Source organism: Doryrhamphus excisus, chromosome 1, assembly GCF_030265055.1.
Source record: "Doryrhamphus excisus isolate RoL2022-K1 chromosome 1, RoL_Dexc_1.0, whole genome shotgun sequence".
NCBI classification, from domain to species: domain Eukaryota; kingdom Metazoa; phylum Chordata; class Actinopteri; order Syngnathiformes; family Syngnathidae; genus Doryrhamphus; species Doryrhamphus excisus.
Window position 1 is genome coordinate 42,970,911 of NC_080466.1, and position 24,146 is coordinate 42,995,056.

At 38.7% G+C, this 24,146-nt stretch overlaps 2 protein-coding genes across 5 annotated transcripts in view; one reads left to right on the forward strand and one right to left on the reverse strand.

Annotated features, from left to right (window-relative positions):
- The window catches only part of itpr1b (inositol 1,4,5-trisphosphate receptor, type 1b), a 124,681-nt gene that overhangs the window by 17,452 nt on the left and 83,083 nt on the right, over positions 1-24,146 (forward strand). For all 4 annotated transcript variants that reach the window (XM_058051928.1, XM_058052183.1, XM_058052012.1 and 1 more), the window contains exons 5-6: positions 13,798-13,997; positions 18,751-18,874. The gene's annotated coding sequence lies outside the window, so the exon portion shown is untranslated. The remainder of the gene's footprint in view (positions 1-13,797; positions 13,998-18,750; positions 18,875-24,146) is intronic.
- Positions 473-11,013, reverse strand: lrrn1 (leucine rich repeat neuronal 1). The gene is made up of 2 exons (XM_058053349.1): positions 10,630-11,013; positions 473-3,491 (listed from the first exon to the last, which is right to left on the reverse strand). The coding sequence occupies exon 2, from the start codon at positions 3,336-3,338 to the stop codon at positions 1,185-1,187; it is 2,154 nt and encodes a 717-aa protein (XP_057909332.1). The 5' UTR covers positions 3,339-3,491; positions 10,630-11,013; the 3' UTR covers positions 473-1,184.

Sequence of the window (24,146 nt, forward strand, 5' to 3'; positions counted from 1 at the left end):
TTGTCCCTCGCTGTTTAATTATCGCTCCCTCGTTATATTGTGTGTTTTTTTTCAAATTAATTGGAATTAGCCTTTACGGCCAAATATCCCTTGTGTAGATTTCCTTTTGGTAACGTACCAGGCAACTGTCCATGTACAAGAACATTTACTCTGCAGCATACTGTGCCTCTGCCTGGACTTGAATTTTAATTACTCTTTAATAATTGCTGTGCAGAGGCAGACATGCTGTAGCCCCCGTTTTCACCTCTCAATCAACACCTCCGGCTATTCTCATCACATCCACATAAAGAAATGTAAATACCGGCTGTATTTTTCCCTAGTAATACCACTTAAACCTCCATTTTCTGTCCCCGTGTTCCCCTCCAAATAATATCATACGGCATTCATATAACCAAAGAATATAATAAATCAGCAGTGTAGTGCATTTAGAATTAAAAAGTCATGGAATCATGGTTTGAAAAATAAGATGAAAGATGATTTTATTTCATTTCTTCTTCCATAAACAACATGTTTGTGTTTAAACCACAAAAAAAGTAAGTGATTGTAGACACATTCTAGCAAGGTAAGAAATATTCAAGATGTAGAAAGCCTTACTTTTTGTACAGTACATCAATTCACCTAATTGAGAACATTCGTGTTTCTGTTGCTGGTTTACAGGTTCAATTACCCTGCAAAGTCTAAAGCAAACATGATTATCAATGTACAAAAAGGAAATGACGTCATTGATACAACATGACATGAAAACCGCTAACGTTGTTCAATAGACAGCATATCAAGTCTAAAGATACCTTTATTGTCATTGTATATATTTCAGTGCACAACAGTCAATAGTGAAACTGCTTCACAAGAGAAACTCCTGCTAGGGAAACAAAGTTAGATTAGAAAGTGTGGAATTAACACGTCTACTGAAACTGTGACAAGATCTCATGCTGCGTTCTCATAACCCGTACTAAAAATAAAACTAAAGTGTCTACTTGATTCAGTCAGACAAAGAAAAGCTGCCAGCGCCTGCCGAAATAAGACAGGGGTTAAAAAGGCAACGTGTTCAACTAAGGAGCCCGAATGTGCGAGACAGAGAAGCAAAGAAAAAAGCATGACGAAGATAAGGTAGCTTCCGTTGACATGCACATAAACCCGATGTGCCCGTGACATATACATGTCCGTCATAAAAAGAGCGGTCGCTTTCACCACATGTAGTAGCTCCGCGTGGTGTCCACTTGGCTGACTTTGCTCTCGGAGGAGCCCTCCTTCTCCTTTTCAGTGTCCGCCTCCCACAGGTTGATGAGCGGAGGGTAGAGTTCATTCAACGGTATCGATGACGTTTTCTGCATGTACTTTTTCAAGGAATGATGGTAGTTTTTCCTTTTCCACCTCTTGGCGATGTACACACACAAAGACGCCAGGCTGATGATCGTAAACATCGTCCCCATAACGGCGGCGAGAGCATTGTTGGTCACATGGTCGGACACCTCGACGGCGAAGGTGGTTTGTTTTGTGGTCACGTTCACGCACGACTTCTGTGTTTGTTGGTGAACGTTGGAGACGGTGAGGCAAACCTCGTACTCGGTCGCCGGTTGCAAATGCGTCAGGTTGTACTCGTGGACATCCACGGGTACTTTGGCGGTGTATGTGATATGCGGGTTGTCTATTTTCATGGTGGCGGATGACCACTTCAGGTCGGAGGTCATGACATTGGAGTTGACCTTCCAGGAGACGAGGATGGAGTGGGACTCTGCCTGTTTGACGTAAATGTTCATGAGCTGGGTGCTGTCCAACAGCGTTCCGTTCACACGTATTGCGCTCACTCTGGTGTCTGCTCCTTCGGAATTCCGAGCCACGCAGGTGTACCTTCCGGAGTCTTCGATTTGAATATGTGAGATCCTCAACGTCCCTTCATCGCTGAGGCTGTACTTGTCGGACGGGGTGTCCATCGTGATCTTGTTCCCCGTCGGTGTCACCCAGTAGATTTCTGGCCCAGGCTGGGAAACGGCTCTGCAGTCCAGGTCTACAGTAGAACCAATATCTGCGTTGAAGTGACTGGGAAAGGTATCGTGGCTAATCATAGGCAAGCACCGGTTTGCCAAGTTCTTCTGCAGAACCTCCTGCACATGCCTACCCCTGACCTCTGCCGGCATGGCACAAAACATGGATAAAGGTTCCATGAGACGGACGGTGGTTTTGTTGACGGCCATCCACTGAATCACACAGTCGCAACGAAAGGGATTGCTGTGGACGCTGATCTCACGCAGGTTGGGAAGAGAATCCACAGTGGACTGGTAGAGGGCATTGAGGGCGTTGTTGTTGAGCATTAAACTCTCCAAGGCCGGGACATCATGGAAGGCGTGACTGTTGATGAAGGAGAACTTGGGATTGTTTGTCGCTTCCAGCTTAGTGAGCTCAGGAAGATTATCCAGAGCATAGCGGTCGATGGAAACCAACTCACCCATGTTGTTTATACCCAGCTCTTTTAGCCTTAGCATGTTCTTGAAATCTCCTTCCTGAATCTTATGCACGGGATTCTTGTTTAAATCCAAGAATTTGAGATTAGGGAGTTTTTGAAGGGCTTTTTGGGGAATTCTAACCAGCTTGTTATCATAGAACGAGAGGCTTTCCAAGTTGTCCAGACCCACAAATGCATTTCCAGGAATGTCTGTCAAATCCATCCCCGCCAAGACCAAGCTTCTCAGGTTCCCCAGAGGCTTGAAGTTAAAATCCAGAATTCCGCTAACAGGATTCTCCCCGATCATGAGGATCTCGAGATTTGGCGTTGATTCAAACCATTGGCTGTTGATGGTCTTGAGCTTGTTGGAGTTGAGGTGCAGCCTTAGCAAATTGTGCAGTCCAGAGAAAGCGTTTGCGGAGATGGTATTAATGTGGTTGTGGTTAATGTAGAGCTCCTGGAGATTGCTGAGGTCTTGCAGACAGAAATCGGGCATTTCTGTGATTTGGTTCTCTTCCAAATGCAGCGTTGTGAGCTGTGACATATTGACGAGGCCAACATCACGAATATTACTAAAGTTGTTCTGGGATAGGTCCAGCTCGGTGAGGTTGAAAAGCTGCTCCAGCTCCTCGCTGGTCCTGGCGATGTAGTTACTTTGCAGAAGAAGAACCTGAGTATCACTGGAGAGGTTCCCTGGGATGCGTGTCAAATGAAGGTCATTGCAGTCTACAGTGATAGCTTCTCTGTATGTGGATTGCGGGGTGAACCAGGGTCGGATCTCACACACACACAGCTGGGGACAATCGCTGCTTTGGACATTGGACGCCCTCGTTGATACCACAATCAGTACGGCCAACATCTGGCCTGGACCAAAGCAATCTAACCTCCATCTAGCCATGCTGTGGAACGAGAGGTTGCAGGGCGGATGACTTTTGGTGAGAGTACCAAACAGGCATCAACCAGATCTTTCACTGAATCTTGAGTCGAGTCAAAGTACCAAGTTCTGAATCCAAATTGTGTCCTCAATAGCAGGATTATGGAGAAGAAGACTCTGAAAAGAAAAAAACAAATGCATGTCAGTAAACCCACATTTTATGTAACATGGCCAAGTGTTAGCATGTTGGCTACACAGCAAGACCCGGGTTCGAATCTCAATTGGGCATCTCTGTGTGGAGTTTGCATGTTCTCCCCATGCATGCATGGTTTTTCGTTGGGTACTCCGGTTTCCTCCCCCATTCCGAAAACATGCTAGGTTAATTGGCGGCTCCAAATTGTCCATAGGTATGAATGTGAGTGTGAATGGTCGTTTGTCTATATGTGCCCTGTGATTGGCTGGCCACCAGTCCTCTCGCCCCAAGACAGCTGGGATAGGCTCCAGCACCCCCGCGACTCTCGTGAGGAAAAAGCAGTAGAAAATGAATGAATGAATGAATGACCAAGTGCTTAGCATGTTGGCTACACAGCAAGACCCGGGTTCGAATCCCCATTGGGCATCTCTGTGTTTAGTTTGCACATTTTTCCTCCCCCATTCCAAAAACCCGGTAGGTTAATTGGCGGCTCCGAATTGTCCATAGGTAAAAATGTGAGTGTGAATGGTTGTTTGCCCTGTGAATGGCTGATCACCAGTCCAGGGTGGAACCCCTGCAACCCTAGTGAGGATACGCGGCATACAAAATGGATGGACGATAGTGCTGTTGCTTTAATTAAAAATTGGTTGAACAGGCAGACATATCATGTGCGAATCAAACAATATCACCAGGTAACAAGGAGAACAACAATTATCCCCGGGTTTCCATGCAAGCCTATAAATGATGTGCAGCATCAACAGTTTTGAGACTGCAAGTTAGCTCATTACGATGCGAGGCCAAAACACTGCTGTGAACTACTTGGAAACGGTTCAAATTCCTTTGAGAGCTTTCATCTATCCAGCAGGCCCATAAGGACTTGATCATTAACTTCTCCGAATCATCACATCATTAAACACAACAAGGCATTAGTGTGAACCACACCGAAAAGATGCACAGCTAAAATTTTAATGCAATAACTTCAGTGTTTGGAATTTAGGGCAAAAAGTTTGCAGCGGAGAACAGAGGTTTTATGGCATGGTTGCAGAAGTAACATGTTCCAACTTTGAAGCTAACTCAGGCTAAAGAGTTTACTATGAGGTGAAACTTCATATACTAGATCAGGGGTGGGCAAACTACGGCCCGGGGGCCACATCCGGCCCGCCAAGTGTTTGAATACGGCCCGCCCAATCTTTCAAAAGTATTTAATTTAAACTCAACATACAACCTGGCATCATGGCCTGAGCCAACCTTTTGATGGTTGTATCAATTTCGTTGTTTGACATGGTCTGTTGTTTACAAAGTGCTCCTGAAAAAAGGGACACAAGCACATAATAATAATAACAATTAAAATAATAATTATTATATTATTATTATAACTATTATGATTATTATATTTATTATATTAATGCTAATTATTATATTAATTATATATAATAATATTATTATATTTGCATATTTTACATAATAATAATATAATAATAATTATTTTAATTTTATTTTAATTATTATAATATTTTATTATTTTTAAAATATTTAAATATAAATATAAAATAATGAATAATAATAGCAGATTGCATGACAATTTTACAGATACAATAATACCAGGTGGACTGTTACGTGTAAAATATCTAGTCTGCCCCCCGCCCGAAAATTTTGTTATATCAATGCGGCCCGCGAGTCAAAAAGTTTGCCCACCCCTGTACTAGATAGACTAGTAAGTGGTTAGGACAGATTGTATTTTTTATAAAATACACTATATGTTATCATGTATGATACCGAAAATTGGACAATTGACTATGACACCAAAGTGTAGTATCATGTGATCTAAAAGGACTTCCTCACCATTCTAAAGTGAATATATGTTCCCCATAGGTAAACAATATCTATGCAACAACGTTATCCTTCCCAATTTCTTAACCAGGATTAGTTCACCAGCACATCGTTAACAAATCCATGTGCTTGTATTAACAGCAGCAACACTTAAGAGATCCCATTACTCAATTAGTTGTATTTACCAAAGGGGGCGACCCTCCACAGTCCTCCATCGTCCCACGTCTCCATTGCATGGCATTACGGTCAACGTAATCAGCTGGATCTTAAGAGGCTTTCCGACGAGAGAGCTGACTAATTCGTCTGAAGGGAACTTGCCTGGCAACAGCAACAGGAAGACAGGCGTGGTCGCCTCCCATCCTGGGGATTCGCTAAGGGACTGGTGGTGATACGGGGGATGTGTTGGTGATACGGGGTGATGTTTGTCTTCAAGCTAAAGGGACCGCACAGGATATCGTGATGCTGCTGTATTACTTTGGATTAGGCAAGTGTATTAGAATCAAACCCAGAGGACGGAAACAGGTCACACAGTCAGTGAAGGCAATATGAATCTCAATAACGCATCCTAGTGGAAGTGGTTTTGGGTTAACAAAAGTGTACTATTATGAGTTTGAAGTTTGCTCCATAGTATTTCACTACCATAATGATGATGGAAATGATAACAAAATACAAAGATACATTCAAGTGGATGCTTTATAAAATGTTCTGTTTATCATAAAAGGAACATACAGTCACCACTAAATAACTAGAAATGGGGTTAATCTTAGATTCGCCATATTTGGTAAAACGGCGCCAGCATTTTCTGTCCTCTTTAGTTTCCTGTTTACATAACAAAACATAAAAAAGTTCCTGACCCCACTTAATAACAGAAACACGGCCAACATGACACCGCTAGAGTTTAAAACATCCTGTCAAGTCCATTGGTCCAGCCACAGGAGCTTTAAAACATCACGGAAAAAGACATTCGTGGACGATGTATTGTCACTTTGTGCAAAACGTAAACTACAGTGTATGACAGCACCTGAAGAAAGTGTCCCTTTTTATTACTTTGTTAAATGCCAGTGGAATAGTATTGTTACATATTAATATTATTATTATTACTCCTATAGACTCAGTCTAAGAACTCTCCTCGGTGTAATACAGACACACTCACACCGCACAATCAGAGTTGCACAACACATACATATGACTAATGGAAAAATCACTGGAAGAGGCAGACACGGATGCATCGTTGTCACTCCCTCACACAGGCTTAGCTTTCACCTTCACATATGCTTAACTTTCACTTTCTAGACAGGCACCACATGTTGTAGACTTCTTTGTCGATGTTTGTGGATCTCAAAGCTCAGCTTAAGTGGACTCATTTTGGTCCAGAACTTGAGGAGTTGGTCGCTTTAAAGTCACATTTTTAAATCTTATTTAACAACAGAGCATAAAGTCAGCTAGTTGTTACTTTTAGTGTCATTATGCTGTGTTACAATGCCATCTACTGGACTGAGTTGTAATGACAAGCCATTCATTATAATGTGATTGAGAGCAGCGGTGACCAGATAAAAAAAAACACTAAATAAATGAAAGATGTTGCCATATCTTTCAGTGTCAGGCAACCAGAAACGAATGAACGTTAATAACGAAGTGGCAAACAAAGAAAAAGGAATATAATTCAACAACATGTTTCATCGTAGAGGTTATAGATTTTTTGATTACGACGCGGGAATTCTGTTATCCTCCACAGAGTTGCGTCGCCATGGAAGCTTCTGGTCACGCCTCCCCTCTCTGACACAGAACATTTAGGTTTGTGCCATATCACGTCACTGCCATTAGTTCCTGGCTGCTTGAAAACAACAAGGCCGCTAACCATCAGCAACACTCAGGCTATTGATTTTACGGCTGCTTAATTGCTTTGTTTGCACAGCCGCAATAAACATCGCTAATGTGGACAGAAGTAGCACATACGCTAACAGATTTGCATCATAATAATTGACAGTGGATCATTAGTTTGACCATTGTCTAATATTAATAAATGATGCATGTGTTAAAGGCAAAACTGGAGAGGTGTTGGTCTGATGAGGAACAAGATGATGTAATAGATGGAAAGTTGAGCGACATCCACAAATACCTGTTATGGCACAACTCTTTCAATCTGCTCAAAAGCACACGGAATGTTCTGAATTCCTTTTTCCATGCCAGACTGAGATGGGCCCATGGGAAGATGACAAATGGATTAATGAAATGATTGCTAGTATTCCCAGTATTAAGTTAGGAACCAGTCTATTAAACACAAGTGGTACAATTAAGACTGCTTGCCACTGCAAAGGGATGTTAAATCATGTTTTAAAAAAATATAGCTTCAATTTGAGAGAGAGATTGTTGCATTGACATGTATCAGAAATGCATAAATGACATTTCTAAATCATAATCAATCAAGCAGACGCCATTACGAAATGATACTAAAACCAAAATCACACAAACACTATAAAACAAATGCATATAAAAGATGCAGCAAAGCCAAAATACGACAATCACATAAACACTGAAAGATCAAAAACTAATTTAAATGCCAAAAAAACTAACACAAACCCTAAACATTTGCAAACTTTAACATCGAAGCTGTAGCCTGCAAAGGATTTGAAATGCTATTTTTAAATTATCCAAATTCTTTAACTATCAAATTTACCGTCATTATTCATACGGAATAAACAACATTGCACACACTAGCATACATACACGTGTTATCCAAAACCAAGCAGCGGCACAGGTAAATTAGCCCAGCCAGATGGTACTGACATATCGGGGTCAAACACCTGCACACACACACACACACACACACACACAGCGTCTAGAGATTATAAAATGTCTTGACTATGTAACCATTTCTATGGCTGGTGCAGTGATGCCTAAGGAGATGATTGGAGGTGGATTGTAACTACATCTGTTGCCTCTGAGACCTCCAGCCCACAGAGGACAAAGGAGCTAATGCCTGAGCCCTTCTTTTATGAATAATGGTTAGAGGCTTTAGCTCCATATCCCTGCCCCCCCCACACACACACACCATTCTGGTCACTCTGTGTGCCTTACACCCACGGGACCTAAATGCTGCTTCAGGCGGTAGGGTGGGGGGAGGTCCCAGCCCCCCATGAGCCCTGCTGTCTCCTAACATCCTGATAGAAACAGACACCTGCTTGCAAAGCAGACATCATTAGTCATGGTGGAAGTCGTAATAAATAATAACACCTTTGGAAAAAAAAACATATCCAATACTGCTCTTTTGTGTATGGAAAAATCATAACTATACAAACGGTCCTTGGTGTATGGCGTTTTATGTTATGACATTTCAAGTTATGGCATTTCTTGTTATGCTACGGGGTTATTATGGCGCACTTTGACCAAACCGCGGTTTGGTTGCTCAAGGATTATTTACGTATGTGCACACTAAGGAAGACTACATAGTCACGCAGTCAACCTCCCACCATTCTTTGTGTCGCCCGAGCGCAAGGCACACTCCCCTGATGGTGTAGCGCGCCAAAGAAAAGGAAAGCCACCATCAAGAAAGGGAATCCGATCACAGAAATTGTTAATTGCATTGACTTTATCTCTGATGGGAAAAATTGCGTAGTTTTTCGGATGTTTCGGCGTCAACATGACTCTTTCCATTAGCGTATAGTCTGCCTTCGCTAACGGCTTCTGCTATGGTAATGGTTTTATTTCATTTTTTAACATGCATCAGATTACAATTGAATGCATCACATAATCAGTTCACAGTTACACATGTCGAAAAGGAGTAGGAAGAAGCAAAGCTTATTAAATCCTACCCTTCCATCTGGTACTTTTGCAATCAGTAACTGTTACATTTGTTCACTTCCTGCTTTCCAAATATGGTTTAAAGTTTTTTTGGGTTTTTTTTTCAAATTTTTAAATTTTTTGTCAGATTACAATTGAATGCATCACATAATCAGTTCCCAGTTCCACATGTCCAAAAGGAGTAGGAAGAAGCAAAGCTTATTAAATCCTACCCCTCCATCTGGTACTTTTGCAATCAGTAACTGTTACATTTGTTCACTTCCTGCTTTCCAAATATGGTTTAACAGTTTTTTTGGGGTTTTTTTTTTCAAATTTTTAAATTTTTTGTCAGATTACAATTGAATGCATCACATAATCAGTTCCCAGTTACACATGTCCAAAAGGAGTAGGAAGAAGCAAAGCTTATTAAATCCTACCCCTCCATTTGGTACTTTTGCAATCACTAACTGTTACATTTGTTCACTTCCTGCTTTCCAAATATGGTTTAGCAGGTTTTTTGGGTTTTTTTTTTTTCAAATTTTTACATTTTTTGTCCCGTACCAAAGTACGAGGTGATATGCTACGATTTCAGATCAAACATTTGCTATACAAGTTGAGGGTTGTATTGCGTGTTTGTCCTAGTTTTAACCTACTTTACAATAGCCTAATAGATAGTGTAGTGGTATGGTTGACACCATACTACCACCCCTTTCTGTTTTAGCAGGGAATTGGATGTTGTGCATTCAACCCAGACCGAGAGCGTAGGGACTAGCAATCCAGGCTTGGAGCAGAACTCGTTTGTAATCCAAGGACCACCTTTGTCCTGGAACACTTTGCTTGTTAAAGAGTCAAAACAAGACACCATAATACCCCCCCCCCCCCCCCACTCCGTCACATGTGTCCCATTGGAAGTAGCCATGCCTGAAAAGGAGCCCGAGTGATGCCAGTCAGCATCCCTCCATCACAATAGCGCAACAGCTGCAGCAAGGAGCAGCCCAATCTACAATGGACCCCCTGCCAACAGACCCCCATGTCTCCAAGAAAGGGCCTCAAGACAATTCCTCCTCGCACAAACGTTGAAGACATCTGCCCATATGCACTTTAACATGAATATGCAAATATTGTTGCGCACGCATGGAGCCCGTGGCGCAGCAAAGAGATCAAAGTTTGTTTTTGACGCATTGCTGCCTCGACGTATTTCATTTATTTCGCTACTACGGCGAACTGCTGTCTTATCACTTTTAATAAAAGTCTTGGTCGCGAAGCGAATGGGTGGCGGGATTCATGTTTTTATTGACAGATTGGTCGCTATGCCCTTGAGTTTGTCTGCATGCAAAATAAAAGCACAACTCATCACAGCAGGGGATGCACAAGTGCTTCGTTTTGCCTTTAATTAATTACACGGCACCTCCGCAACAAACGTAATTATCTAACATAATTCAATATTTATAAGAACGCAACATTGGCCTGGAAAGACAATATTTTGAAATGATTTTTCACAGGGAGTCTCACCTTGTTGTCGTCCCATGTCAATGTCATAAAGGCGGAGATCCTTCATCCCAAAAGGGCAGCCCGTAGCCACCAAATAATAATAATAATAATAATAATAATAAAGCTGCACTTATTGTCAACAACAAAAGCAGAGTGAAGCGTGTATTCCTCTTATCAGCCTCCGGGATGCATGGCGGCCAGCAGAGAGATGAGCCGACCTGCCGCTAGCCTCCACCGAGCCAATTGTCACCCTGCTAGCACCCCGACGGAAAGAAAACACACAAATGATAAAAAAAAAAAAAACACCTGGCGCTGGCCACACCGGTCAGCTGTTTCCTAGGCAGCCTATTGGCGGAGAGCAGCTGTCAATCAGTCGCAGCCAAGCCAAGCACAGCACCATCTGCTCGCGCTTGGTGGGAGGAGAACAAAGGCAGCAAGAGGGCGGCGGGGCCGGGGAGGGGCGGGGCGACGGAGGGTGGGGCGTGTCGTCTTGTGGTATTACAGCAGGAAAAACAAAGCTATGCTATTCACGGTGGCCTATGCTTATGCGTCCTAACGAAATGATACTAAAACCAAAATGACACAAACACCATAAAACAAAAATACGACAATCACATAAACACTGAAAGATCAAAAACTAATTTAAACGCCAAAAAAACTAACACAAACCCTAAATTACTTGACATTTGCAAACTGTAGCAGAATTTGAAATGCTATTTTTAAATGATCCTAATTCTTTAACTATCAAATTTACCGTCATCCTTCATTTATTGCGCTTAATTGGTCTCAGAAAGTAGGATTTCTTCTTTAAATGAAATGTTTTCATACTTAGAGCATATACTGGCCTTTCATAACCTTCTAAATCTGTCTTTTAGCATTATTAGAGCCATCTAGACATGAAATAACACCCCTATAGTCACCTTTACATTCGTATAACCCAGGGGTGGGCAAACTTTTTGACTCGCGGGCCGCATTGATTTAATAAAATTGACGGGGGGGAGGGGGGGGGCAGACTGTATAGTATTTTACATGTGACAGTCCATTTGTACACGTATATTTTTACACATATTTTACACGTAAAAGTGTCATGTAGTCTGCTATATGTGCACTTTGAGATTATTTATTTGATGTAAAGTGCATTATAAATTTATTGCGATTATTATTGTTATCATTATTATTATATTAATAATGATAAATATAAATTATATTAATAATTTTTATTCATAATTTTATTAATAATGATATTTTTATTTTTATTTTTATTATTTTTATTTTTATTTTTATTTTTATTTTTATTTTTATTTTTATTTTTATTTTTATTTTTATTTTTATTTTTATTTTTATTTTTATTTTTATTTTTATTTTTACGACCAGTCCAGGTGTACTCCGCCTCTCGCCCCAAGACAGCTGGGATAGGCTCCAGCACCCCCGCAACCCTCGTGAGGATAAGCGGTAGAAAATGAATGTATTATTATTATTATTTTAATTATTATTATTATTATTATTATTATTATGTGCTTGTGTCCCTTTTTTCAGGAGCATTTTGTAAACATCAGACCACATCAAATAACGAAATTGATAAAACAGCTACTTCAACCATCAAAAGGTTGTCTCAAGCCATGATGCCAGGTTGTACGTTGAGTTTAAATGAAATATTTTGGAAAGAACCGGCGGGCCGTATTCAAATACTTGGCGGGCCGGATGTGGCCCCCGGGCCGTAGTTTGCCCACCCCTGGTATAACCCAATGTAGCAGCCATTTAAGAAATAAATAAAACTTATGCCTGTGTGTGTTACAATAAATGGGTTGTGTGGAGGACAGGAAGTGACGACAGGGGTTTAAAGTTGTGAAAATATTTATGTTTTTACGTTCTTGGAACATAAGTAACATTAATAGTGCGGATCTTCTGTATATGATTCTAATGAATCATATATGAATTTATGAAAATAAATATATTTTATGATGAATCCTAAAAACGTCTAAACTTCTACTCTCAAGAATGTACTGAACTTGTGTACTTAACTTGTGTACTTAACTTGTGTACTTAACTTGTGCAAACGGTACATAAAAAATAAAGGACCGAAAAATGGGACACTTACATTTTCTTAGTTGGAGTTACTTTCATGGTGAAACAGTCCCACGAGAGGCCGAGATGAGGAGCCGAGCGAGAACGTCAACCCTCGGTCGGAGGGCTTTTATGTACACACCTCTTTGCGTCTCACTCATATACCGTGACGGCTTACACGTGCACTCTTTAACCTTGGCGGCGTGCTGCTGCAGTGCCCCATTTACGCCGCGGTTATTCAGTAGATCAGGGGTCGGCAACCTTTACTATGAAAAGAGCCATTTCACCCACTTGCCCACTAAAGAACAATAGCCTGGAGCCGCAAAACGTTGTATGTAACGTCGTTGTAAAGACGAGTTGGAGTACTCTTGCTAGTACTGGAGATAAACTTTTGTTTTTAAATGAGCTCTAATTTATTTTTTAGAATCGTCAAATAACTCATTAATAATAATTAATAACTCAAATAACTCAAAGTATTACTCATTTCCCTTCATGTTAACCTGTCAGAGAGAACTGGATAGCATACTGTCTGCTCATTCAGTCACCAGTCAGAACTCAGTCAGGATGCATTCATGGTCTCACACAAAGTTGGATTTTTGTAAACTCATAACAAAGACGTGCATTTTCACCACACGGGTGCTAAAAAATATTCAAGCATTGCAAAGGGAGCCGCAACAAAGAGGCTGGAGAGCCACATGCGGCTCTGGAGCCGCGGGTTGCTGACCCCTGCAGTAGATGCAAACGGCAGTTTTCCTGCCTGTCTTGCAGCCAATGAGAGGCATCGGATATTAACTATCGGGAGTCTCCGTGCGGGCTTCTGATCACGCCATCAACTTTAAAGTCTGGTGTATCTAGGCCTTGTGAGCAGACTTTGCTGCGGCTGGGTTCTATTTTTAGGGTCTTTGTATGTTTGAACAGCTGAATGTGCTGATAACGTCTTGCTTAAAATAACAGCCGCTCTGCATTCAGGGTATCAAATACTGCTATCGATTACCAGTCCTCGTCAAAACACTACGCATTGTACAAAAACTGGTCTCCTGTTGAGATCTGCTGAGATCAAATGGCTACTTTTTTACGGTGAAATGAAATGATTACGCATACGTGCCTGTGCGGTTTGTCTTCCAGGTGAAACGTGCCAGAAAGGTGCTAGTGGTGACGCGGTGTGAAAGTGACTGACCGGGTTGCCACGGGAGCCTGACGTGACGTGACATTTGGCCGTGGAGCCTCCTGGAGGTCAGACTGTCGGGACAAGTGACAGTCAGCCGGACTCCCACCAAGAGATGCTACGAGAGGCCAGGAGCAGATGGAGCTCACCGCCATTCTCAGTAAGTGAAAAATAGTGGCATTTTTTTATCATAACTGAGCCAATCACTTCCTTTTTCCAGATTTTTGTATTAACTCATTCACTACCAAGACATATTTATATGTTTTTTTTTTCAACCCGAACGCTTGATTCTATGTCTTTTACATGTGAGGTGATGATGAAACTACACAATAGCAGAGATCATGTCTAGCTGCATCCTCCCATGTAGTAAGTCAGGGGTGCTCATTAAGTCGATCGCGAGCTACCGGTCGATCGCGGAGGTGGTACTGGTCGATCGCTGGTCGATCGCGGCGTGACATTAAAAAAATGTCATCCCAGCATCAATGCCGTCACTTGATTGATATACAGGGCAGCCATTCAGATGACAACTGAATGTTGCCCTTCGGGCGACCAATCAAATCAAACAACGTCTCTAAGTGCAGCAGAACTTACGATGTCAGCCTATCATCCATCCCCGTTACTTGATTGACATACAGGACAACCAGTCAGATGACAACTGAATTTTGACCTTTAGGTCACTGCTCATGCGTAAACAACGATGCAAAGTGCTAAGCTAGTCGGCGAATTGCGAGATTTTAAGCCCTTGCTAAAGTTTATGGTCACTAAAATGAGTGAAGGAGCTGGACCAAGTAAAAAGGCAAAAACTGGACCAAGTAAAAAGGCAAAAAACATATCACTTCCATACGGATATGGAATATTATACGGATATTATGATACGGATATTATCCATGACTGATAAACATTTGGAAGTGTGCTTGAGGCTGGCTATCAGCAGCTACTGTCCGGACTATGCATCCCTGGCTGGTTCAATTCAGTGCAAGTCATCAAAGTAAACTCAGGTAATTACAAAAAATGTTAATAGTTAATTATGTGTGTTTTGCAATATTGGCTCATTTGGTTATGTAAGGTACATCAACATACATTGTACGTACAAATAATCCTCAATACATTTGAAAATAAATAGATGTTTTGCACCCCTGTAGTAAGTGATCCACAGCAAGCAGGAAGTAAAAAAGCATGTGGAGTGTAGTGTGCAGGAGGTTCCGCATCGAAGGGAAATTTCAAATGTGAAAGTTGTAAATCAATAATTTTCATATAAAACAACCATTTATGTTGTGGCGTATTCGTTTAGATATTATGGCTAAAACTGTGTCAAAGTGAAAGTGATGCGTTTTAGTGTTGTGACGTTCACAAAAAAACCGGTTCTTTTGAACGGCTCATTAACATGAACGATGGGAACCGAGTCGCAGCTACGAATCGTTCCCTCCCACCCCCCCCAAACGCCAGTTACATGGGGAGGAGCGCAGCCCAGCGGCGTTTTGCTTATTAGATATTAGATATATTCACGTGAGTTCACCAGTAAAAAAAAAAACAAAAAAAATCCAAAAACACAGAAACACATAAACGCCCCTTGCCTTGGAGAGCAACAGTAACGGTGTAACACCACCCTATGGAATATTTACAATGAATCCAGATCAGACTTTAAAAGGTTATAATCAGTATTTCACAATAATTCTAACTCATATTGGTGGGATATCTAAATTAATTAATAAGATAAAACAAGTTAAGGCCAGGCTGGCTTCTTAAAACCTAAATCAGGGGTGCTCACACTTTTTCAGCATGCGAGCTACTTTTAAAATGACCGAGTCAAAATGATCTACCCACTACAAAAATGCAAAACATCTATTTATTTTCAAATGTATTGAGGATTATTTGTACGTACAATGTATGTTGATGTACCTTACATAACCAAATGAGCCAATATTGCAAAACACACATAATTAACTATTAACATTTTTTGTAATTACCTCCACATTACTCCACATTTCCCTTCTTTGGTACTGCGATGGTAGAATGGCATATGAGGCAAACGCACTTCGAAAAAGACATTGTGAAAAAAAAGTCCACCTCCCATTCCGTATGGAAGTGATATGTTTTTGCCTTTTTACTTGGTCCAGCTCCTTCACTCATTTTAGTGACCATAAACTTTAGCGAGGGCTTTAAAATCTAACGCAATTCGCCGACTAGCTTAGCACTTTGCATCGTTGTTTACGCATGAGCGGTGACCTAAAGGTCAAAATTCAGTTGTCATCTGACTGGTTGTCCTGTATGTCAATCAAGTAACGGGGATGGATGATAGGCTGACATCGTAAGTTCTGCTGCACTTAGAGACGTCGTTTGATTTGATTGGTCGCCCGAAGGGCAACATTCAGTTGTCATCTGAATGGCTGCCCTGTATATCAATCAAGTGACGGCATTGATGCGAGGATGATATTTTTTTAATGTCACGCCGCGATCGACCAGCGATCGACCAGTACCACCTCCGCGATCGACCGGTAGATCGCGATCGACTTAATGAGCACCCCTGACCTAAATAAATATAAAAATGAGCCAGTTTTTTGAACGGCTCTTTGAACGGCTCACCAAGATCCAGCTCCCCTCAAAGAGCCACTGATTGAGCACTGATATTTTGATGAAACTTACTGCATGTTCTACTGCTGCTTACTAAAGAACGTAAAAGGGTAGAAACAAAAGATGAAGAAGGTCAAGAAGGTCTTTACGAGAAGCTGTTAGACTGAATCTGTAGGTGTAATAATAACATCAACAACAGCATATGCTTCCGTTTCTCGGTGCAAAGTGTCAAAGAATTTCCTTTATTTTCTGGAAAATGTGCAAATATCTACCGGTATGCGGTTCATGTGGTTCGATTTTGCGGGTTACACCTTTGCACGGCTTGATAACTTAGCAGGTGGGAGGTGAGATCCACACATCGGGGCTCATCGTGATCCGGCTGTTTTTTTTTTTTTTTTTACACATCCTGTGCTTTTACACTTATACAGCTAGATTGTTCTTTTTTTAGTCTCGTTACTGTCACATCCCCTCATCTCAAGTTGATTCATTCTACCATGTAGCACACGTACACGAGAGGTGTTTTATTATAGCGTCACCTTTCTTGCAATAAGACGTAATTAGAACGTCTGCCTGCATCAGACCTGTGGATAGAATGTACTCCAAAGATGGCAAGGAGTACATTTCTCTGTCTGGATGAGAACAGCGTCTGTGGAATATGCATAAGCAAACACACCGAAAGAGGGTTTCTCTGTAGCCTGTCGGCCGTGTGCGACAATAACAGAGGAGCCGTCCGCCTCCAGAGAAGACCTCACTTATCTCCAGAGAGCACGCGGCATTCGCACCGCCGGAGAAGTGAATTTACACCACAACATGTACAAGAATGCCATCCTTAAATATTAACAACGTCTGCCTGGCAACCAAACATATGCCGTCTACGGGACACTGTCCATCTATTGGCTCCAAAGAGAGGTCAGCTCTTCACACGAGAGGCTGAGCGGGATCATGACGTTCCCGTGCGTTGATTTATCAGCGGATGGCTTGTTTTTGTATGTTATATCTCAACCTCTTATGTAGAAGACTGCACAGGGTAATACTCATTCAAAATGAATTCAAAATGAACTTCATCCCAAAAATTTCCACTGCACTTCAGCCCTGCCACAAAAGGACCAGCTGACATCATGTTATTGATTTTCTGGTTCCCATAGGTGAACTTTATAGACAAGGATATTACTACTAGTAGGATTATAACTACAGTCATCCCTCGTTTAACAGTTAGTGAATTTCCACAAAGTAGGACTCAATATTAATAAATAAAAGATTTTTGTCATTATTTTTATTTTTATTTTTATTTTTATTTTTATTTTTATTTTTATTTTTATTTTTATTTTTATTTTTATTTTTATTTTTATTTTTATTTTTATTTTTATTTTTATTTTTTATTTATTATTATTATTATCATTATGTTCATTATTTTAACAAAGTAGTCGAAAGTGGTCGAGGACGGGGTTGCGGAATCCAAGATGTTGCGCCACCAGCATCCAGTAAAAGTCTTACATATGATATAAAAAGGAATGCCATAATTATGAGACAAAATGTTGTTATAAGAAGTAATTACGAGATAAACGTCAAAATTACGAGATTTGAAGTTAAATTATGTCATAAAAAAATCAGAATCATGAGATAGGAAAGTTTAAATTATGAGAAACTGTCATAATTACGAGACAAAAAGTGGAAATGATGAGATACAAACTGTTCATGTGTCTCCGCCTTCCATCATTTTGACTTTTTATCTCATTTGGATTTATTTCATCATTTTGGCCTTTCATACAGAATTATATGTTTGGATTCCAGTGCTTGTTAAACACATATTAAAATCACATTTTAGTGAGGATAAACCCCTTTTTGTGGCCAAATGTCATGCTAAAATGTCCCTAATCCATATAATCTGATCAGTACGCTATCATGTGGGATAATACTGTGCGCTAACACACTACAGTGTTGTATTCATTTAAACATATATAGTATGCTTTACAAGCAATATGTTTCATATATTAGGAAATACTCACTTGTGATTGTGATTGTTTATATGTTCAGTTGCCAACATCATTCATCCCGTGTGCCTAAATAAAATCTTATCTTTAATAATCCATAATAAAAGAATTCAAAGTATCTGCTCAGACATAACAGGGAGGCCAACGCCGTGTGACGTTGCATATTATATTACATGAGAGTCGCAATCCCGCTGCCATTAAGCAGTAAATGCATCACAAAAGGGGTGATTCCACCTGCTGGTCTTCAGTCAGCGGAGCATAATAAAGCGCTTTTAAACACATTAGGGCGACATTTTGAAAAAGAGGATTGTTTATATGTTCCTCCCCCATTCTCTCGACTGGCACTTGCAGGCAGATGGAGCTTAAAGCGAGACCTCATGAGGGATCCAACATAAGAGTCCGTCTACTAAGCAGCAGCCTGGCTGACAGCATGAAATCTCTCCTGTAGCTCAGCCATCCTGCAAAAAAAGATCACGTGAGCAGGCGTTATTTTCAATTGTTCAGGCTGCATTATTTTTAAAGCAGCGTTTCATAGTTAACTTGTTTTTTGGAACACGACACAGGTGGTCCTGACAAAGACCGGGGTGACAAATTGGCCACGTTGCTCTCTGAGGACCGTATAAACTGTAGACTGCTCATTATCTTTTTTTTTTACAGAACAAACTGAAGATATCTAACATATTTGCGTAATTGTTACATAGTACAGTAAAAAAAAAACATATGCTTGTAGGATGGTGCGGCATCAAAAAACACAAAAGTGAAGAAAATTGGCAATTGCTGTGCGTTTTTGCTTGCTAAAACCAGCTTTTGTGAAAAGATACATTTCACTTTCACTTTGAAATTTAGCCATTTACACCAAAACATATATTATAACATATAATATAATATAATATAATATAATATAATATAATATAATATAATATAATATAATATAATATAATATAATATAATATAATATAATATAATATAATATAATATAATATAATATAATATAATATAATATAATATTTATATTTATATTTATATTTATATTTATAAATAAATTATAAATAAATTTCACTTTCACTTTGAAATTTAGCCATTTACACCAAAACATATATTATAACATATAATAGATATTATATTTATATTTATTTATATAATAAAATAATAATATAATATAATAATCTATATTTACATTTACATTTACATTTACATTTACATTTACATTTACATTTACATTTACATTTACATTTACATTTCACTTTCACTTTCACTTTCACTTTCACTTTCACTTTCACTTTCACTTTCACTTTGAAATTTAGCCATTTACACCAAAACATATATTATATAATAGATATTATATTTGTATTTATTTATATAATAATATAATATAATATAATATAATAATTTATATTTGTATTTACATTTACATTTACATTTACATTTACATTTATAAATAAATTTCACTTTCACTTTGAAATTTAGCCATTTGCACCAAAACATATATTATATTATAACATATAATAGATATTATATTTATATTTATTTATATAATAAAATAATAATATAATATAATATAATATAATAATTTATATTTGTATTTACATTTACATTTACATTTCACTTTCACTTTCACTTTCACTTTGAAATTTTGCCATTTACACCAAAACATATATTATATTATAACATATAATAGATATTATATTTATATGTATTTATATAATAAAATAATAATATAATATAATATAATATAATATAATAATTTATATTTATATTTATATTTATATTTATATTTATATTTATATTTATATTTATATTTATATTTATATTTATATTTATATTTATATTTATATTTATATTTTATTAATTTATTATTAATGCACCCTTTCCTAGTCCCTGCCCCTTAAAGGGGCGGCACGCCACAACAGCACAGAGCATCTATGGCTACTTTGGCAACCCTTGAGTTTGAGACCCGTGAACTAACCGTGTCCCAACACGTAAGAACACGCTGTCAATCATATGCTGAGCTGTTCAACCACCTCATATCATATCATGCTAATCCCATGTGTTGGCTTGTATTTCTAGCATCAAGCTAGGTCATGTTTACTTTGTATCCCACCTTCCCGACTTTTGACTTTTTCCTGATAATCTAAGATGGTTGGTTTTTCTGGGTATTTGACCTTTGGAATACACCATGTTACCCTTTTGTCTGGCATTTTCACAAAAACTATCGATCTGAGTCCGTCTGCCTCTGCGTTGTCAGTGAGTATTTTGGGTCCAAGTCGGCATACGAGGCAGGTCGTTGCTATTATTTGGATTTTTTTTTGTTTGTTTTGACCTCTTCCCCTGTCACAAATGTTAAATTATTCAATGCAAGAATCCTTCAAAAGATGGTAAGCACAGCATTTTTAGCTAAAGATTTTACATTGTTTAGCTTTGACAGTTAGCTGAAAAGCCAGATTGTGATGTCATATGTTGTATTTCTTCCTCTTTTGCCTGTTATGATGGTCGAACAAACACTGTATAATGTAAATAATACATAAAACTATATATGTAAATAATGCTAATTAGCATGTCTGCTCTATAACAATGAGATCATCGCGATTAGATCCAAACCCTACAACCAAGAAGTGAAAGCGATGTCATTTAAGGTCAACCAGCGTTGGCCTTTGAGGCAGCAAACGAGAGGAAAAGGAATCTTGGGAATCTTGCATTCAGCTTGCTGGCAGATGGAGTGTTGATCATCCATATGGATGAGGCAAGCGAGTGACCTTGACGCTCTGGGTCGTGTGACCTTGGACTCGGGTCCGGTCTGATCTGTCGTCTTATATTGGAGCTGGGGAGATTGGGGGTGTTTCGTGACTTGCAGGTTTTTATTAAAAGAGCGCAGGAATGTTGGTCTGCTCCTCTGCTCGTGTGGAATAGAAGTTCATAAACGGTGGATGGACGGGACGGGACTTAAAGGGCAACTGCGCTTTTTGGGGAATTTTCCCCATCATTCACAATCCTTATGTGAAACATGAACACATATTTACTTCCCTTTTCTGTGCATTTTAATACAATAAAATGAGTTAATAAGAGCTAGCTAACAATACACATCATTTGGACACTATTTTGACACTAACAGAACTAATTTTCAGACCGAGGACCACCTTAGCGTACAGTTTCCAGGCTGTAGAAATGGATTCTTCTCAGGTGATGAAATTGGATGTGAGCTTTAAAACCCAGGTCCAGGATAGACGTAGGCCTCAGAATGCTAGAAAGAGCGACCTTTGCATACAGAGGAGGGAAGAATGAGGCATGAAGAAAAAAAAACATCTCAAAAGGTCGAGGTGTGTGTAAAATATGAATGAAGACAAAACGCAATGATTTGAAAGATCTTGTTTACAATCGCCTCGTGTCTGTGGAGCTTTCTCAAACTTGCTATGGCTTCTGCAGTATTTATTTTCGTTGAATGGGTTAGCTGGCGTGGTTTTGGTCAACCGTTCATACCCGTAGTCACACTGTCGCCAAGTCACCAAGTGTGTGAACCCACATTGCCTGCACACAAGTCAGTGGAGTCAACCACTAGACCAGGGGTTCCCAAACCAACTCAGGGCCTACTTGAAAATCTAAAAAAATGTCCGTGGCCCACCTTATGTACTGTCCTATAAACAGTACATAGATGAAATGCTGCGTTCTCAGAGCACTTAACTATAATAATAATAATAATAATAATAATAATAATAATAATAATAATAATAATAATAATAATAATAATAATAATAATAATAATAATAATAATAATATAATGATAAGCTAATTATTATTAATAGCAATATTATATAATAATATTATGTAATAATAATAATATTATTATTGTTATTATTATTATAATTATTATTATTATTATTCAGGATTGAAATGAAAGCAGGGGGATAAAGGAAGCCCAAACTATAATAATAATAATAATAATAATAATAATATTGTTATTATTATTATAAATATTCAGGATTGAAATGACTGCAGGGGGATAAAGGAAGCCCAAACTATATTATTATTATTATTATTATTATTATTATTATTATTATTATTATTATTATTATTATTATTATTATTATTATTATTATTATTATTATTATAGTTTGGGCTTCCTTTATCCCCCTGCTTTCATTTCAATCCTGAATAATAATAATAATAATAATAATAATAATAATAATAATATTGTTATTATTATTATAAATATTCAGGATTGAAATGACTGCAGGGGGATAAAGGAAGCCCAAACTATATTATTATTATTATTATTATTATTATTATTATTATTATTATTATTATTATTATTATTATTATTATTATTATTATTATTATTATTATTATTATAAAGATTCAGGATTGAAACTTTTAATCTGTGGTGTACACTCAAGACAGAATTAATGCTCATACTTTTCATAACTGCATTCAAGACTGGCATGATGACCAGAGAGCTAAAATATTGTGACCGGTCAATAACACTTAATAGGTTATTACTTAGGCCTATAAATATATATTTAAAATCGTACAATAAATATTTTACAATAAAAATATATTTTTTAATAATATTTGCAAAAATGAGTCATATTTTTAATGACCTCTCACGGCCCACCAGTGGCCCACAGCCCACACTTTGGGAATCACTGCACTAGACCATCAGTGACCGTTTCAATGTTAAACGCCACCGCAGGGATATTATTGGCTATTTGAGTGAAGGGGGCGTGCCCAAACATAGAAGTGGTGTAATATTAATCATCTATGAGGAACAGATTGTTATGCTGTTTCCTCTCAGGGCCTCATTAAAAAGTTTTCCTCCTCGCCTGCAGCATAAACCGAGTGTGAACGCACGTTGAGTCGCATTGTCGACACGCTGGCTTCAAGCTCTTTCCATCTTTAAAGACGAGGCGCTTCCTGTTTTGGATGTATACAGTCAAAGGTAATGTGGTACATTCCAGGCACGGTGGGGGGGGGGTCGTACCAAGTCGCTCCTTAAATACGACCGTTTGACCGACTTTGCGGTGTAGCCTGCGCTAAAGTTGCTACAAGTGCCCCCCCCCAAATGCACACTTTTTGAGGCTGACTCTGACAAAGACAGGAAGTCCCTTACACGGCAGACATGATTGCTTCAGATGCTGCAGCAGCATATCGATATCGTGCTTTATCACTGATACGGGCTGATACCGATCAGTTATTATTATTATTATTATTATTATTATAATTATTATTATTATTATTATTATTATTATTATTATTATTATTATTATTCATTCATTCATTCATTTTCTACCGCTTTTCCTCACGAGGGTCGCGGGGGGTGCTGGAGCCTATCCCAGCTGTCTTCGGGCGAGAGGCAGGGTACACCCTAGACTGGTCGCCAGCCAATCACAGGGCACATATAGACAAACAACCATTCACACTCACATTCATACCTATGGACAATTTGGAGTGGCCAATTAACCTAGCATGTTTTTGGAATGTGGGAGGAAGCCGGAGTACCCGGAGAAAACCCACGCATGCACGGGGAGAACATGCATTATTATTATTATTATTATTATTATTATTATTATTATTATTATTATTATTATTATTATTATTATTATTATTATTATTATTATTATTATTATTATTATTATTATTATTATTATTATTATTATTATTATTATTATTATTATTATTATTATTATTATTATTATTATACTTTGGGCTTCCTTTATCCCCCTGCTTTCATTTCAATCCTGAATAATAATAATAAT

Bases quoted from the DNA above. Each gene is read 5' to 3' on its own strand.
- lrrn1 (XM_058053349.1), bottom strand. From the start codon at position 3,338: ATGGCTAGATGGAGGTTAGATTGCTTTGGTCCAGGCCAGATGTTGGCC.